The sequence below is a fragment of the Ptychodera flava genome, chromosome 1 (genome assembly GCF_041260155.1).
Source record: "Ptychodera flava strain L36383 chromosome 1, AS_Pfla_20210202, whole genome shotgun sequence".
NCBI lineage: Eukaryota > Metazoa > Hemichordata > Enteropneusta > Ptychoderidae > Ptychodera > Ptychodera flava.
In genome coordinates, this window is record NC_091928.1 from 18,820,470 (window position 1) to 18,837,992 (window position 17,523).

General features: G+C 38.2%; 2 protein-coding genes across 4 annotated transcripts in view; both read left to right on the forward strand.

Annotated features, from left to right (window-relative positions):
* LOC139132056 (VWFA and cache domain-containing protein 1-like) overlaps window positions 1-17,523 on the forward strand; it is a 236,752-nt gene that overhangs the window by 39,038 nt on the left and 180,191 nt on the right. For all 3 annotated transcript variants that reach the window (XM_070698462.1, XM_070698456.1, XM_070698448.1), the window contains 8 exons: window positions 8,219-8,389; window positions 9,205-9,293; window positions 10,433-10,568; window positions 11,356-11,517; window positions 12,018-12,144; window positions 13,130-13,244; window positions 16,869-16,950; window positions 17,307-17,393. In XM_070698462.1, coding sequence (XP_070554563.1) covers window positions 8,219-8,389; window positions 9,205-9,293; window positions 10,433-10,568; window positions 11,356-11,517; window positions 12,018-12,144; window positions 13,130-13,244; window positions 16,869-16,950; window positions 17,307-17,393 — 969 coding nt within the window. The remainder of the gene's footprint in view (window positions 1-8,218; window positions 8,390-9,204; window positions 9,294-10,432; window positions 10,569-11,355; window positions 11,518-12,017; window positions 12,145-13,129; window positions 13,245-16,868; window positions 16,951-17,306; window positions 17,394-17,523) is intronic.
* LOC139145562 (uncharacterized) lies at window positions 4,581-5,859 on the forward strand. The gene is made up of 3 exons (XM_070716835.1): window positions 4,581-4,851; window positions 4,997-5,307; window positions 5,669-5,859. Exons 1-3 carry the CDS (start codon window positions 4,802-4,804, stop codon window positions 5,857-5,859), a joined length of 552 nt encoding a protein of 183 aa, XP_070572936.1. The 5' UTR covers window positions 4,581-4,801.

Sequence of the window (17,523 nt, forward strand, 5' to 3'; positions counted from 1 at the left end):
TTTGTAAATTATCGAGAAGAGAATCTTGGGCTGCAGTTGAAATGGGTTCCGGGTGGTACAAATTTTGATAAAAGGTACGAGTAAGTGAACGGATTTCATGTTGATTTTCAGTGATGGTCTGATCGTGACGACGCAGCTGATTAAGAGATTTGTGCTGACCTTTATGTTTCTCAAGGAATAGAAAAAGTTTGTACTTGCATTTGAATCATTAAATTGTTGATAACGTGCTCGAACAGCTGCGCCTTGAGTTTCAATCTTATTAAAGTTATCCAAGATATCTTTCTGCTGCTGATATGTTTTATGAAGTGAAGGGCGTTCAGCAAGCAGGCATTGCAGATTTTGGACGTGATCGTTTAATTCTTTTTTCATATGCTTATAACGGTAGATGTATTGATAGCTGTATTGTTTGCTAATTTCTTAATTTTTTGTTTGCCAATGTCCCACCAAGATTGAAGTTAAGTGAATCTCTGTTTTCATTGCGCCATTTCTGCCAAAAAGTCTTGATCAAATTACAGTAGTCTTCATTACTTAAGAAACTAGTGTTGAGACACCAAACAGGATTTTTATTTTTAGTGAAATTGGCACAAATATGAAGGGAAACTGGACTGTGATCAGATAAATTGTGACATGAATCAATCGAGACAGATTTGAATTTTGAAGTGAGGGCTTTTGTAATGAAGAAGGTGTCAATCCGTGATTTATTATTATTTCTTTGCCAAGTATAATTACGTGAGGAGGTGTGAACATGACGCCATGCATCTGCAAGTTTTGTGCGATGAACAATATCAGAAAGAAACTTAGAAGAATTCATGTGTGGCTCAGTCTCGGAACCCCTGTCTAAGTTAGGAATGAGCGTACAATTAAAATCTCCCCCCATAATAACTGGATCATCATTAATACTGTTTAAAAACTTTTTAAGCTGAGCGAAGAAACGTAAACGTTCCTCTCCAGAGTACGGGGCATAAACATTCACTAAGTGAAATGGCTGTTTATCTACAGTCACGTTGAGATGTAATAAGCGACCTCTAACAACACTACTTTGAGAAATAACATTCACTTGTTTTCTCTTGGGAAAGAGAATAGCGACACCTGCCGAGTTACTAGTTCCGTGAGAAAAATATATTGGTGAACGCCAAATAATTTGCCATTGGGCTTGACTATCAATTGTTGAGTGAGTTTCCTGGAGGAAACAAAAATCGTTATGGTGATCTACATTCAAGTAAGATAAAATTTGATAACGCCTGAGAGAATCGTGACCTCCATTAATATTCCACGTTAAAGTTGAAATACTTGCCATTAAAAGACAAGACAAAAGAATTAAGGCATTAGTGACCATTATTTTAGAGAATATTGTTTACTCTTTGTATACGCATACAGTTTAACTGTCAGCCTATATATTCTTACATTTTGGCTGGCTGTAACACGATCAGATTTGCGCAACTTATGCAATGCTTTAATTAGAAGTCTAAATCTGGACAATATTCATAACATCTCTGGACTGGCTTTTTTGAACCTTTAATCTGCGTTAAAAACTCTAAAAGGCTGCTAAAGCTTAGATCGTTGCGATCTGTCAGTTCAGAAGTATCAGAAACTTCAGATGTCATAGAAATACTATCGGTGTCATCAACCTCTTCGTCTCCGTCAATATCAGAATCTTGGCTGAGAACATCGAATCTATTACCAGTTTTGACCGGAGTTGTCTGGGATAATGGAAAATCAGAGTCTGTATGCATCCCTCCAGTATTAACACCAGAGAAAGGCGTCTCTGGAAAATCAAGGGATTGAGAAAAACCAACTGAGGAAGAAGAAGAAGGGGAAGGAGCAAAAGGAAGAGAGGGAGAGGAAGGGAAAGGGGAAGGGGGAGAAGAAGCAGGGGTTCGTACCCTGTCTTCAACAGCAACACCAACATCTGCGGACTCTGTGTCATCAACATTTGTGTTCTTACTATTGGCCCATCCTTCACTTGTTTCATCGTTAACACCTTCATTGCTTTTGTCATTAGTATTGATTATCTCCTCATTGATTACATCATTTGCATCGCCTATTTCCATATCATTAGTATTTTGAACTTTAACCTGCTCATCAACACCTTGCTCCTCAACAATTACCTCATCGATGATATTATCAGTAGCAGCTGAAGAAATTTCTGCATTATCGACATTGTTATGCGACTCTTTGTTCTGACTGTTGCTATTTTCGTTTCTTTGATGAGCCTGAGTTTCATGAGCTGAATTTGTAGAAACATTTCGTGATTGATTTTCAACAACGTGCAAAACACCGGGCTGACCTGGACAATTTCTACGAATGTGGCCTTTCATACCACAAGCGAAGCATCTCATTTCATCAACAGAAATGTAAATTGGATACAAATGATCTTGATATTTGACCTGTATTAGCCCGTTGATGTTGTCATTATGTAATAAAATGTGAATTGCCGTCTGAATGACTTGATATGTTTCAAGGCAGGATCTTTACAACCAAGGGGAATGACTCGCATATGTCCAACTACTCTTCCTAGTTTCCACAATTCTTCCTCTAGTTTTTCATCAGGGATAAATGGGGGCACATTAGATAAAATAACTTTGGAGGCAGGTTTGAGCATGTGTTCAACCTGGACGAATTCATTGTCAAGCACAGTTGGCGTTCAACGACAGACTCTACGTGTTCTAATTTAGCAAGATACACAACCACTGAACGATTCATTCGTGAAGCTGCAATAATATTTTCAGCCCCAACAATCTTTGAAATTTCAGACACATAGTTTTCTACTGGCACACCTTCAACATTGTTGCACCTCACAGCATGTTTACGGGTGAGGTGCCTGAATGGATTGTCGACCTGGGTAGCCATATTGCGTACCCACAGTGGCCGGGAAGGGGAAAGATAAAATCCACCCCAATCCAGCCAATCGAGCTTTAAAAACCTCAAAAACTACGTAAAACTGAAAGTATCAATTACTCACGAAGTAAATATACCAGTAGAGTTGATCAATAACGCTGAATGATGAGAATACAACACAAAATTCAGGAGCCCATCTACCACACGTCCGCACGGAGTAGTAGTAGTAGTAGTAGTAGTAGTAGTAGTAGTAGTAGTAGTAGTTGCTGTTGTTATTGTTGTTGTTGTTGTTGTTGTTTGGATATGTTGTTTGTTTTAGTGTGATTTGTATTGTATTTTCATGATTCCTATCGGACACCACAGAAGAATATGTTCCTGTTTGAAAGCGTATAACCAGCAGGTGTCTATCAATGGATATTCTGTAATAGAGAACCACCAACACTTAGGTGGTTCTTGGTTTCGAATCGCAGAGGGCCGCAGGCCCAAGGCGATTTGAAACCAAGAACCGCCAAGGGGGAGGTGGTTCTCTGACTTACACCACGATCCCCATGAACTACGACACACTCAGGGCCTTGTTCACTACCAACACAAAAATATTTGAAGATAGCTTGTAAAAATAGATCAAGAAATATTGATAAAAATGAGATTTATTCCTGACTGATGAGAGCAAAATTTGATTAGCCACCCCTTTCAGAAAAATGAAGCATACACAGGGGTTCTAGAACCTACCGCTCTTTGTGTAACATGTGCGAACTCGGAGCAGGTGTTGACATTTCTGTCTTTTAAGTTATTTGAAGATACAATCGTGAAGACGTTTAAAATGAATATGCATGATGGTTTCTTTCAATCAAGGCAGGTAGTGTGCGTTATCTTGCACAAGGATGTTTCTGATTGGCCATTTCCATTGTCAACGCAGATGCATGAATGTTGCCACCTGTAAGGGTCAGTCTTCACACATCATCGATGTGTGCAAGTGAGGCAGTTGTACTCTCGACGTGGCAGAGGTAAGATGTCTGACTCCGATCAAGATCTGTTCATAACCCAGAGCTCTTTTAGGCCTGTCGAATCAGATAATGGTTCTTCTAATGACGATATGTGCGGGTTTTCTCCCACGCGATTTTTGAATGAATTCGATGCGTTTCAGTGTGCTAATAGCGACGAATTTATTGCTGATGGCCAAAAAGTGAAATCTTGAATGTGAAGGCAAAAGTGGTCGACGAGACTTTACGAGTTGGTGCACTAGTTTCGGACTCGGATTTGTTGAAAATTTATGATGAAAACATACCTGCAAACACTATGAAAAAATGCAGTGGTCTGCGCAGTTATTTGAGAGGTGGAGAAACGAAAGGAATAGACGAATCTTGGAAGGTGAAGATGAAACTGAAAATTTAAGCGTTATAGAACCTTCTCTACTTCAAATGACAGACGATGAAATAAATTTCTCTTTGGCTCGCTTTGTTCAAGAAGTAAAAAAAAACGGGATGCATCTAATTTTCCAGGAAATACCCTATATGAAATTATCATGGGCATTCAGAAATATGTAAGTGAATATGCTAGAATTGTCAAGTTCATGAACGATCCAATTTTCAAGGACCTACAGAGAAGTTTGGATTGCGTGATGAAATCACGCGAGCTGAAAGTGGGTCTGGTGTACACAAAAAACAAGCACAAATTATAACTTTCGCTGAGGAAAATACACTTTGGGACAAAATGCTCTTGGGAGATCATACCCCCTCAGTCGTTGTTGGACACCCAACTGTATCTGTTTGGTCTAAATTTTGCTCTACGGGGAGGTCAGGAGCATCGAAACTTGCGACATAAGAATTCACAAATTCAACTGAGAGTCGATGGTGCTGGTAGAAAGTTCCTTGAATACCATGAGGATGTAAGCAAATCCAATCAAGGAGGTCTAAAATCCAGAAAACTCCAGCCAAAAGTAACGAGAGCATATGAAAACACTGATATGCCAGAAAGGTGCATTGTTCGTCTCTATGAACGATACAACCAGTTATGGTAAGTACTGCCAATCTTGAAGATTGTCAATCACAGAAATAGATCTCTAGCTCTTCGAGATTTGAATAATAACTCGTACTTCCTTGTTTCCTTCTTTATTTGCTCTTTATTTGCTAATCTGCTCAATGATCAAATTTATTTACAGTCCGTCCGATCGACCCGACGGTGCATACTACCTATATCCACTCTCCAAACCTACCACTATTTGCTGGTATACCAATCGACCTTTGGGCCATAATGCTTTGAATGGAACAGTTGCACGGATGTGTAAACAAGCGGGAATTGATGGGTATCGCTCTAACCATTCCCTAAGAGCTACTGCTGCAACCAGACTATTTGATGCAAACGTCGACGAGCAACTGATTTGCGAAAAGACGGGTCACCGAAGCAACGCTGTAAGAAGCTATAAGAGAACATCTGATCGACAACAGCAAAACATCAGCAGAATTCTACAAGGTTAGTGAGATTTTTGTCACTTTGTTAAACACCTTAGGTAAAACCAATACCATATTAGTTGACAAAGTTTGGCTTTCAATATTTTCACTATCTTGGCCTTTGAAACGATTGTAACTATTGGTGGCAATATCCATATTTTTAGGTTCACAAAACGCGTGAGCAAATAGTGCAAATGAATCTGATCTGGTATTGGTGGACAAATGTTGCTTGTAGTTCCTTAAGGGCGTTAGGCACAAAAAGCCGTGTCTTAAAATAAATAGTTCACTTTATATCCACGAAACTCATTGTGAGTGCGAGCATACTATGTACATGTAATACATGACAAAAGTTGTGTGCTCTGATGTTCTGATTTTATTTTCAGGACATGTAGGAGAACCACCAAAGAAGCTGGCCTGCATTCAACCGACGAGTCAGAGTATTGCCAAACGCGAAGACGCACAAGTTTCAAGCGACTCGCAACGTCAATCAGAAGTTGAGGTCAGACGAGCTGCCGAAGCATTCGAAAGTCCACCAAGCACATCTGCGTCATTGCCATCAATAATATCACAATAAATCTTTCAAAATAAAGTAACATAATGAAAATAAAATATATCGTTGACCTGCAAAATGTTTTTGTCGTCTTTAATTCCCAGGGTAATCTTGTTGAATGCGAATTTACTGGAAGGTGATTTTAGATTACCTGGAGGTAATTCTAGAATCACCTGTCGGTATCACAGTCAACTGGATCTTTCCAAATAGAAGGGAATTCGTCCGGATAATTACCTTCGATTTCAATAGAGTGACGTCACGATCGTGGTTTAATTAATGTGAATAGATAAGTACAAGATACTTTCTGTAAACTGACAAAAAATGGATAACCAGAGGCACCCACAGAATGCATTATGCCTATGACATCCGGAAACAGTCAGTGTTATGGAACATGCATTCTGTGTGGCTATTGTTAAGCACAAATAATATATGACTTCGATTGTAGATGTTTGATAATACTCGCCCATTTGTAGATCTTCAGTTGGGTTGTCAATGCTTATTATATTACCATGCCCTGTCTGTCGCATTTTGATTGGTCGACCTGAACCACGTGACTGACCACAAATACACAGTAATGGTTTGTTTACAGGCCCGTGAATATGAATAATAAGATTAATAACTCAAAGTATCGTAACTTTACAGCTCAAAAGTAAATCATAATCAATCACAAAATAAAATGGAGCACTTGGAGGTCAAGTTGAGATACTTTCTTCTGAAAACATTTCCGGATTGCCAATTTTTACAGCGCGCGTGACAGTGCGTCGCGTATTGCTCAGTTTCGGGGCCCAGTTGTCGTTCGCTCCCGAAATTTTTGGAAACTTTGACGGTTTTCTTTTGTTCGCTGATAATATAATGGAAATAACAGACTCCGCTCTGACCATTAACGTTTATTGTGGGCGCGGGCTCGAAGAAAGCCAAATTAACGGGCTCGGCAAGCCTCGCCCGTTAGTTTTTGGCTTTCCTCTCGCCCTTGCCCACAAATAAACGTTAATGGTCAGCGCGTCGCCCGTTATTTCTATAGTATGTAGCCGTTTATACGCGATACAGTATTTAAAATGCACAAGTTCATTTCATTGACCGAAATCCTGTGTGAGGTTTTTGGTCGTGTGCATCATGTACAAACCCAACTCCTAATTTATGTAATAATCCCAGAAACGTTTGTTGCTGTTTTGTTTGAAGACCATGGACCTTAAGACTCAAAATTATTGCAATAGAAATATGTTAAGTCAAAACCAACTTCAATTTTGTATGTTGAAACCAAGAAGAAGATTTGTTATAGCAGCCACAGTTCCTTCCGATGTAATTGATTTCGTCCTTAAATAGTTGCCATGGAAGCACATGACAACCAAATTGTCATGACGTTTCATAGTAATGACCCATGACCAATTTAAAGTAACTGTGTCCGCTATTCAACCAGTGATTTTGATAACTGATAGTCTCAGCACACAAATATTAGCAATAAAAACAAGTGACATAAGTACAGATATCAGCTATACTTACTGTAGCCAAAGAAATCCTGATTATTATACAATTGTTACAGCAATTCAAGCTAAGTTCGACGGCATTGTGAAATGTTTTCAGTCCCACAATGGCTGCGCAGGGAGCATGTGACATAGAAGTGAACGTCAATGTTGTTTCCTTCTACCACAGATACCGCTATTTCGAATTTATTGTAACAATCCAAGGTATTTCGAATGGGACTTTAGGAAAACAAATGTTGTCAGTACACAAATGGTTGCCACCGAAACATGAGCCATGAAAATATACATCAATTTTGAATGCTATCCCCCTTCCTTATGAAAGGGAGAAAAAAAAATTATGAAATTTTGTAGCACTCAAAGTTCATTGGCGTTTGGAAGATTCGATACTGTGGACTTCAAAATTGTTGCCATGGAATTATGCAGCTAATCAATGGATTTCATTTTTGTTAGTTTTGACACAAAAAATGCCCCCTGAAATACTTTTAAAAACCTAGCATATCATTATTAAGATTACGATTATACAATTCTTTCTTTAGTTGTTATTACTGCTTCTTCATCACTATTGTTGTTGTTGTTGTTGTTGTTGTTTTTGTTGTTGTTCCTGTTGTTGTTCAGTTCTTGTTTGTGCTGCTACTGGTTTTTATTTTTATTTCACTGATGATAATGATGATGATGATGATGTTGTTGTTGTTGTTGTCGTCGTCGTCGTCGTTGTCATTATTATATTATAAGGATGAGTACTTTTGCTAGTCAAATATTATCACAATTTTAGCACAAATATGAATATGGCACGCCGTTATTGTTAAAATGAGTGTTATAACATTCAGTAATAGTATTAACTGAAAGAGTACGGCATATGTTCCCTTCATGTTGTCATTTGACTCTACTTTCTTAATTTCTAGATCATGTCATCTTGTTCCTGACGGATGGACATCCGGAAGACGCAGTGGACGATGATTTATCCGAAGGTGAAAAGGAAGCTCGGAGAAGACATGATATTATGGATACAATCAAGACAAGGAATGCTCAAATGGGGAATAAAGTCATCATCTTGACCTTTGGCCTTGGAAACCGTAAGAATATTAATCCTAAAGATTGAACCACTCTTTTTGGGAGTGGAGATTTAGCCGAGTGGTTCTGCCTGTGGCCTCTCAGCTAGGCGACTGATGCCGTATGTTGTGGGTTCGAATCCGATTGAAAACTAGCCATATTGATAGTTTGAAAATTAGTCTGCATTGTACCACTACTTTAGACTTGGTTCCTGACATATTTTACAGTAATCGCCATGCAAATATTATCTCTCACTGGCAGATGAGAATGTTAACGACAAATATTGACTCGCCACAGTAACATACCTTCTGTATCTTCCTTAATTTTTCGAAGAGTAAACAATTGTGCACAGTTATCCGGAGTTTGAAACGATACTGTAAACACTTATCCGTTTCCAGATGTAAAGTTTGGAACCGTGTTATGAGCAGAAGTTCTTCTGCTCCCATGAGTTTAACACGTCTGCTATTGCATGACGTCAGCTGAGCTGGACACCTTCCCCGCGAAGCCCAGTGTTTAAAGTTTGCGAACAATAAAATTACATATTATGCTCACGTTGTTTTGGCAAAGAAAATGAATTCTCACTCCAACATACATTAGGGAGACGAGTATCGAAATGTTATATATTTTTGGAACAAAATTAGTAAAAATGCCACTGAATTACTGTACCTGTAATAGCCACCACATGCTCTTTATTTAATTAGCATTTACAGATTATAGAAGAGAATACGAAGTTGTTTTACAAAATGACTGGATCAAAACCATGGATAGCCCTCTCATAAGATCATTTTAACGTTCTACGATATTTATCGGATTACAATTTTATCAAAATAAATTTCAGAATTGGACGTGATACTCCTTAATGCAATGGCACAACAGGACGGTACTGATTTTGACATTCCTAAGAACACGAGTGCTGGAGAAATTAAAGTAAGTAGCAGCTTTGCTTAGTTGCAAAATCACACTTTTTCACAAGAAAAAGCTTCATTAGAGACAAGCCGTGATGCAAAGATCCTGTTCAAATAATTAAGGCTTCAAGTAATACAGTACATGCAGGTACGAATGTTGATATGCTAGTTATGCCAGAAAACTAAACAATAGGGACACATAGCATGCTAAGATGTAACCAGTGCTAATCCTGGACCTTTTCAGAACAAAAATATTCAAATTGAGTTTTACTTGCTTTTAGTTGAAATAGAAAAATCTGCCTTATGTCATCTACAATGGCACACGAAAGGAAGGTTGTACAGTTTTCTTGTCTATATTTCGTGCACAATGACAGTGAATAATGTAAGCAGTGTACTATGATACGTCACATCATTCTCGCTTGCCAGAGCAATGATTTCCGCTCCGCTGACCTGCGCAAAAATTGACGGGTAGCGCTGAGCTGTTGCCGTAAAGAGGCGCGTGGTTTACGACGATGCGTCACATGTGATATTTTAGTTTTTTTTTTATTTTGAATAATGTTTTGTCAAACATGTATGCATATTTTATGTCATGGGGCTTAAAACAAACGAAACAGTTTTTTAATAACTTGAAAGCAATAGCAGTGGATAAAGTTGACATATTTTCCGTATATTTTTGTCTTCTTTTGTTTCGGTTTTGCAAAGTCATTTATGCCTGCAAGTAGATAAAAGTAGTAAATTTTGTGCCAAAATTTTTCTTAACAAAATCAAATAATGAGGTTCAAATCATCCGAAGAAGCTCCAATCAAGCTAAACAACATCGGAAAACAATCAGAATGAAGAATTATTAGCACTTATTTCAAAACCATTTACCAATTGACTTCTTTTCCGTTTACCTTCATACCATGTAATCAACCTAAATTTCAGTAGACATGTAAGCAGTAAATCACCAAAACACATTTGTCGTGGTTATTAGTTTTGGCTATTCTTAGCTAGGAGAGCTGGTATCCTAAATGGTGCGATCTCAACTCAGCAAAGCCTACAAACGCTCCATTCTAGTACCTATTTCGTTGAAACATTTAAACTGCTGTATTTTAAGTGTTTTTGTTCGAATAAAGCTACAATTGCGTGTACTTATGCCATGTACGATATTTTTGCTTCGAGGCTGGACGATTCACCAAAGTTGCCGACCCAAATAATCTTAGAGTTCAGATGGCATCCTACTACAATTTCTTCTCGACAGTGTTTGTTTCGGACAAACCAATATTCTCGGTGCCGCACCAAGCCGCATCAGGTATAGGTAGGTAAGAATAAGCAAACAAACTGTCTGTAGACAAGGGTAAAAAAAATATTTATGTTGTCAACCATAGAAAAGTGGGGATCAACTACAGAACGATTGGTCCGTCTTTCATATGTAGTTAGATATTTTGTGAGGGATCCCTTCATGATAAATACATACAAACTAGGATAATGTTTAATTGCACTGTAGCTTACAGGCCAAATTAGCATGAGCGCAGTGTTCTTGGATTTACTAACTGACAGTGGCAAACGTGTGCTTAAGGAAAATGTAATGGTTACATTCAATTCGATATAATTGTGTTCGAACATATTTTCTACTTATTCAAAGTATATTTATGTGAATTTTCTATTATGGTACGAAAATCAAATTATAACACCGTTATATTATTGACAGTTAATACTAAAAAGGAGAGAGTGTAATTAAAAACAGAATATCAATTTGCACAATTTTACTACCAACACAAAAAGATATCACACTCTGTCGGGGATTTAGATTGAAAGATTCCGTCGCGTGCGTACTCTTTGGGTCGTAGTGCGCCGGAGCGCCCGCACGCGACGGAATCGTTTAGTCTATCGGGGTTTAAACTCTTTGAAAAAGATAAATGAAAATAATGAAAGTATTAATTTCCTGAAATAAAAGCGCGAAGTGCAATCATGCAGAAGTTCAGCCGTCCACAAAAAGTAATGTACACTCCACGGCCAAATACTGTTGTAGTTTTATTGCAACAAGTGTGACCTAAGAAATGACGTATGTCGATCATGATGTTACCATTTTTTGTGTTCTACAGGTTTGATAACTACGCTGGCTCTTCCCATATTAGAGGCAGGTAAGTTGAAAGGAGTAGTTGGGGTGGATATAACATTGCAAGATCTGTTTGCCGACGTTACGTATTTCCATGAGGGCCAAACAACGTACTCGTTCATCTACGAAGTGAAAGGTTCGGCAATGGGTAAGAAACCCTCTGAGGGCGCATTTCCATCTATAACCAACATTATCCTTTCAGTCCACCTATTTAGATGCAACATATTGTTGAGTATATACACTCTTTCAAGGATAAATCTTACTCTAAGATACCTACAGTGTTTACAAAGATTCAGACTAGTTTGACCTGGCCAGTGGTTAAAATCTATGTTATCTCCCGCAGACTACCCGGTACCTCAGTGCTCAGTAACTCGTCTCCGTATTTATGCAGACCTTAGATGAAGATATACCATCTTGTACCATCAGACATTAAACGAAATGTATCCGTATCTTTAACTAAAACAAAGGAAGCCTTACCTGACGAACTTACGTTCTATTTCAACGGCATTAGTCAACAATATTTGAATTTTATGAAGTAAATACAAGAGGTCGTAGTTGGTGTGCCGACATAACCCTCCATTTCTTACACTTGAAGATCGAAACACTGATCTTCATGGTAGGTAATTTTTGATGAATTTACCTGGACAGGACGAACACTGACACATCCTCTGATGCCTGCGCCGAACACTGTGGAGGAAGATCCGGTGTTCGTGCATATCACCTCATTGGAGAGAGAGGCAGACTTCAAAGAAAATGTTTACAAAGTGTCACAGGGGTAAGTTCGACGATGAACAGATTGCGGTGTCTTCTACAGGCGACTTTCGTATGAGAGCTGGCCATAATATCAATATTTGTCATCAGTATATACCGTCTGCGTAGAGAAAATAAAATGAATACATATATTCACACGTAATAAAAAGGCAGTTATGCTGGTAATTTATCATAACAATGTCTACATCAATTTATGCGTACAGATTTAGTTGTTGTTTTGTGTATTAGCTGTTCACAAAAATTCTTTACTGACACACAATTAGACGCGACAAAGTCAGAACGTTAAAGCCAAAGTTGATTTCATTGAAGTACAATAGCTTTTCAGGATCCGTTTGTTGCCTCCTAAACGAAAATACAAATGCATTTCCATGTAGTGTAGTGTAGTGTAGTGTAGTGTAGTGTAGTGTAGTGTAGTGTAGTGTAGTGTAGTGTAGTGTAGTGTAGTGTAGTGTAGTGTAGTGTAGTGTAGTGTAGTGTAGTGTAGCATAGCGAAGTGTAGTGTAGTGTAGTGTAGCGTAGCTTAGCGTAGCATAGTGAAGTGTAGTGTAGTGTAGTGTAGTGTAGTGTAGTGTAGCATAGTGTAGTGTAGCATAGCTTAGCGTAGCATAGTGTAGGTAGTGTAGTGTAGTGTAGTGAAGTGTAGTGTAGTGTAGTGTAGTGTAGTGTAGTGTAGTGTAGTGTAGTGTAGTGTAGTGTAGTGTAGTGTAGTGTAGTGTAGTGTAGTGTAGTATAGTGTAGTGTAGTGTAGTGAAGTGTAGTGTAGTGTAGTGTAGTGTAGTGTTGTGTAGTGAAGTGTAGTGTAGTGAAGTGTAATGAAGTGTAGTTTAGTGTAGTTTGTGTAGTGTAGTTATATATAGTGTGTGTAATGTCCGTGCCATGTTATGTTATGTTATGTTATGTTATGTTATGTTATGTTATGTTATGTTATGTTATGTTATGTTATGTTATGTTATGTTATGTTATGTTATGTTAGCCCGCTTCTTTCGCAGAAACGTTGAAAACGGAACAGCCACCTTCACTTCAACAAGGACGATACCGCGGGGAAACTCGGCCACTGAGGGCGTCGACACACTGCAAGTGCCCTCAACCTTTCATTGGCGCAAGGTTTGTAGGAAACAAGATGCAAATGCAAAATGCAAGATGCAAAACCAGCCGTTTCAATTGTTATGTGAGATATGGCGCGTAATCAAGGCCAATATTCGAACTCCCAATTTTCAACTTTCGAACTCCCAATTTTCAACTATCGAACTCCACATTTTCAACTTTCGAACTCCCAATTTTCAACTATCGAACTCCCAATTTTCAACTTTCGAACTCCACATTTTCAACTTTCGAACTCCACACATTCAACTATCGAACTCAACATTTTCAACTATCGAACTCAACATTTGGGATTCCTATTCCCCATTTTCAACTTATCGAAGTCAACATTTTCAACTATAGAACTCAACATTTTCAACTATCGAACTCCACATTTTCAACTTTCGAACTCCACATTTTCAACTTTCGAACTCCACATTTTCAACTATGGAACTCAACATTTTGGATTCGTATTCCCCATTTTCAACTATCGAAGTAATAGGTCCCCCTAGACCACTAGCCAGCGAACACAAGCCAAATGAGCATACATATAGTCAAATACGACTTTAAAAAATCGTCGGTGTCATTTTACATGAAACTACTTATCACTTTGTTAGGGAGTCCCAAACACATGGTGACCTCGCAGTTAATTTTGAACATGGACGACACAGAGTTCGTTCGTGACCACGTCAGTAGTAGTTTGTCTAGGCTGCTACTTGACCTTGACCAGCCCGACAGACGGGGAGATGTGTCACGTAGGTGTGAGAGTCTTGTTAGACTTTTGTCACAGTTAAGTGGCATTGGAATGTGTAGTGAGCGTATTGTCCAGCTGGTGCAAGCCGCTCAACGTGAAATACATGATGTTGAACATAGTGGTCACGGTGTAATTAAGGGAAAGTGGCTTCACACATCAGCCATATCGTCTTGTATGTGCTTTGGTGTGTTAGTGTCTGAGTTCAGTGAGTTGTGTTTTGGCTGTTAGTGTGGAAATTAACAAGTGAGTCGTTAATTTTAAATAAGCCATGGCGAGCCACGCACGCATGGTCTGTCGTTAGACTACATGATAGCGACCGAATTACACTCTTTTGCATCTATCATCGAACGCTCAACTTCATGTGAATATTGATACATCTCATGTATTCATCAGTGTGTTTCCTTTGAAACTTCATGAGTTGATAAGGAACTTCTTAAGAAGTTCCAGACGCTGGCGCGACAAGTTTATGTAAACATAGATACTTTGTAGCACACTGGAACTTCCTCAAAGAGTTCACCGCCTCAACCATGTGATAAAAATAGCTACAAACTCACCAGACTAGACAAAACGTCGCCTACAAATAAATCTTGCTGGGGCACACAACGGGTGCGCCACATTTATTTTCGCTTACATAGAATGCAAAGTGGTCGCGGGAACGCTAGATGCTTTAGATTTCGTTGGTTTGTACATGGTGATGAATTCATGAGATGTATCAATATTCACATGAAGTTGAGCGTTCGATGATAGATGCAAAAGAGTGTAAGTGATGGTGGAGGTCGGCGGTAAATCTTGATAGCATCACAAGTGTTTCCGGTTCATATTTTTGGACCCTCTAGAACATCACATAGGAATAACTCTAAAACTCCGAAACGTCATGTGACGTATCTATGACGCGTTCTGACGTAGTAAAGCCCAGAAGGAAAATCGTGGGTAACTACAATGAAGCAAGTTAGGGATGCCTAGGGAGAATACGAATCCCAAATGTTGAGTTCGAAAGTTGAAAATGTGGAGTTCGAAAGTTGAAAATGTGGAGTTCGAAAGTTGAAAATGTGGAGTTCGAAAGTTGAAAATGTTGAGTTCGATAGTTGAAAATGTGGAGTTCGAAAGTTGAAGATGTTGAGTTCGATAGTTGAAAATGTGGAGTTTGAATGTTGAATGTTGAGTTCGATAGTTGAAAATTGGGAGGTTGAATGTTGAGTTCGATAGTTGAAAATGTGGAGTTCGAAAGTTGAAAATGGGGAATAGGAATCCCAAATGTTGAGTTCGATAGTTGAATGTTGAGTTCGATAGTTGAAAATTGGGAGTTTAAATGTTGAATGTTGAGTTCGATAGTTGAAAATTGGGAGTTTGAATGTTGAATGTTGAGTTCGATAGTTGAAAATTGGGAGTTTGAATGTTGAATGTTGAGTTCGATAGTTAAAGATCCATTAGCTGTAACTTTCGTCATTTTTAAAATTTTGTTTGTTCTGTGTATCATCTGCAGTTTCTGGTTTGAATCCCTGAACCATGGAGAAATTCCTAATATTTAGCTCATAAATATACCCTATATGAGTATAATCTGCATTGTTATTGTTTAAATTTTGTATTCAGGTCCGGACTAGAATACATTTATCAACAACAACAATGGTCATTTCACATATACAGGCTGTGTTGGCAAGCAGGACACCGGGCATTGGTCATGATGATCGGATTATAGTAAAATTCTGTAGTTGATACATTGAAACAGAGTAGTGAAAAATTAGTCAAAAGTTACAGCTAATGTGCCTTTAAAAATTAGGAGTTTGAATGTTGATTGTTGAGTTCGATAGTTGAAAATGGCAGTTTGAATATTGGCCTTGATTACGTGCCATATGTGAGAGGAAAACGCACCAATTTCCTATAAAACGAAATTTATTAAAAAAAATAAAACTAATCACTAAGTCACGGGACAGTGCCTGCATTTCTAATTCTAATTTCTTGAGTTCTATGGTGGATTCCTCAGATTTGCCTATACTAACTACTGAATTTCCTTCTTGCACGTTGATCTTTTCACTTCTACTTTAAGACAATTGGCCATTGAGTGTAGTTTAGAAAGGCTGGCAAAATGTTGTCAAACGGCTCAAAATATTCCGACCGGCTCCCGGACAACTTGTAACGCGAAAGAAAACAAAGAAAATGGTGAACTCAGCAATTTCCTTTTAAAATGAAATTTATTACAAAAAATAAAACTAATCACGAAGTCAAGGGATATAGTACAAATTGTAAAAGTTTACAGGCTACTTATCTTAGCTGGGACGGCACTAGGCTCCAGAATCAGACAGAGAGACAAACCGATGCAATCCTTGGTTTACAGGCTTGAGGTTGCACAAAGTCCACAGAATAAATCCAGCGTGGCAGTGAAGGTCTTGAAAATCTTGAAATTAATACTGCTGGGGTTTCCAAAGTCTTGAGGTAACACCCAAGAGACACAATCCAAAATGTCTGACTGAAAAACTGTGCCGTCCCCTATTTATACCCAAGTGATTATATAAGAGAATATAAGAACAATCAAGATCTTCTATTGATATGCTAATTACTGCTCTAAAAATATCTCCACTTGAGACTCATTGAATTTCAAGAAAGATGTAAACATGACTAATTGACTTCAAGGTAATGAAGGGCAGTGACCTTAAGAGTGTTCTAGATTAATTATGTAGGAAAAAATGACCTACATAACAAAATAAACTTAGCAATTCTGTGTTAACATAAAGACTTGCAAGGACTTGATTTTCTTTAGTCGTGCAAAGTGTAAAGATTCGAGTGAACACATTCGTGTATACTAGAAAGTAAGTCATTGTGCCTGTGCAAAGTCGTTTAAGGTAAATGAATCAGCATAGTGTTTTTTGTCGTAAAATTCGTCTTCTACATTATTCTAGGTTTCTGGAACACCATACATAGTGTGTCTGGTTCTGGGAGAAAATGACAGGGAGACTTTTCTGACCAAGCAGGATCCCAAAGGTAAAAATGCATGCGCAGAAAAATTCACATGAGTATCGTTATCACCGGCAATCGCTTGAAGGACTTCATATATGGTAGCTGCACTGGATTTCACTAGAGTAAATGGAATGTCGTATAACTTTTTTGTTTTTAATTTTATCCATTAAAAATTATGGTTTGAAAATAAAAGCAATGGAAGAACGATTTGTTCGAAAGAGTTTATGAAGACACGCTCATTCATAGAATGACCATGATGTAAGGGTAATCCTCGCAATAATAAAATTGGTTATTTCGAATTAAAACGACAGAAGTTAGATATTGTTCCAAAAGAACATCAATGTATAGAAATAGTTAACATTTAAACCTTTCATTTGCAGGAGACGACTCCACATTCATCTATCATCGCGTGGACTTAACATCTCTGCCTGATCTTTGCAGACATTTTAACAGGACTGCCACGAGAGGTATTTCCTTAATAGCTCAATAGATCATAGTTGTTGTTTTGGCCAGCAGCACTGTAAAAATTATATCTGAGCAGCTATGCCGTCTTTGACGTAAAGGAAATCTCCCTTTCAGTAACTTTAAGAAATTTTC

What these genes read in the sequence shown, in the direction of transcription:
- LOC139145562 (XM_070716835.1), top strand. Translation starts at nt 4,802, where the DNA reads ATGCCAGAAAGGTGCATTGTTCGTCTCTATGAACGATACAACCAGTTA. An exon ending in GAACGATACAACCAGTTATG is followed by an intron (nt 4,852 to 4,996) that starts GTAAGTACTGCC and finishes ATTTATTTACAG; the next exon opens with TCCGTCCGATCGACCCGACG. An exon ending in CATCAGCAGAATTCTACAAG is followed by an intron (nt 5,308 to 5,668) that starts GTTAGTGAGATT and finishes TTTTATTTTCAG; the next exon opens with GACATGTAGGAGAACCACCA.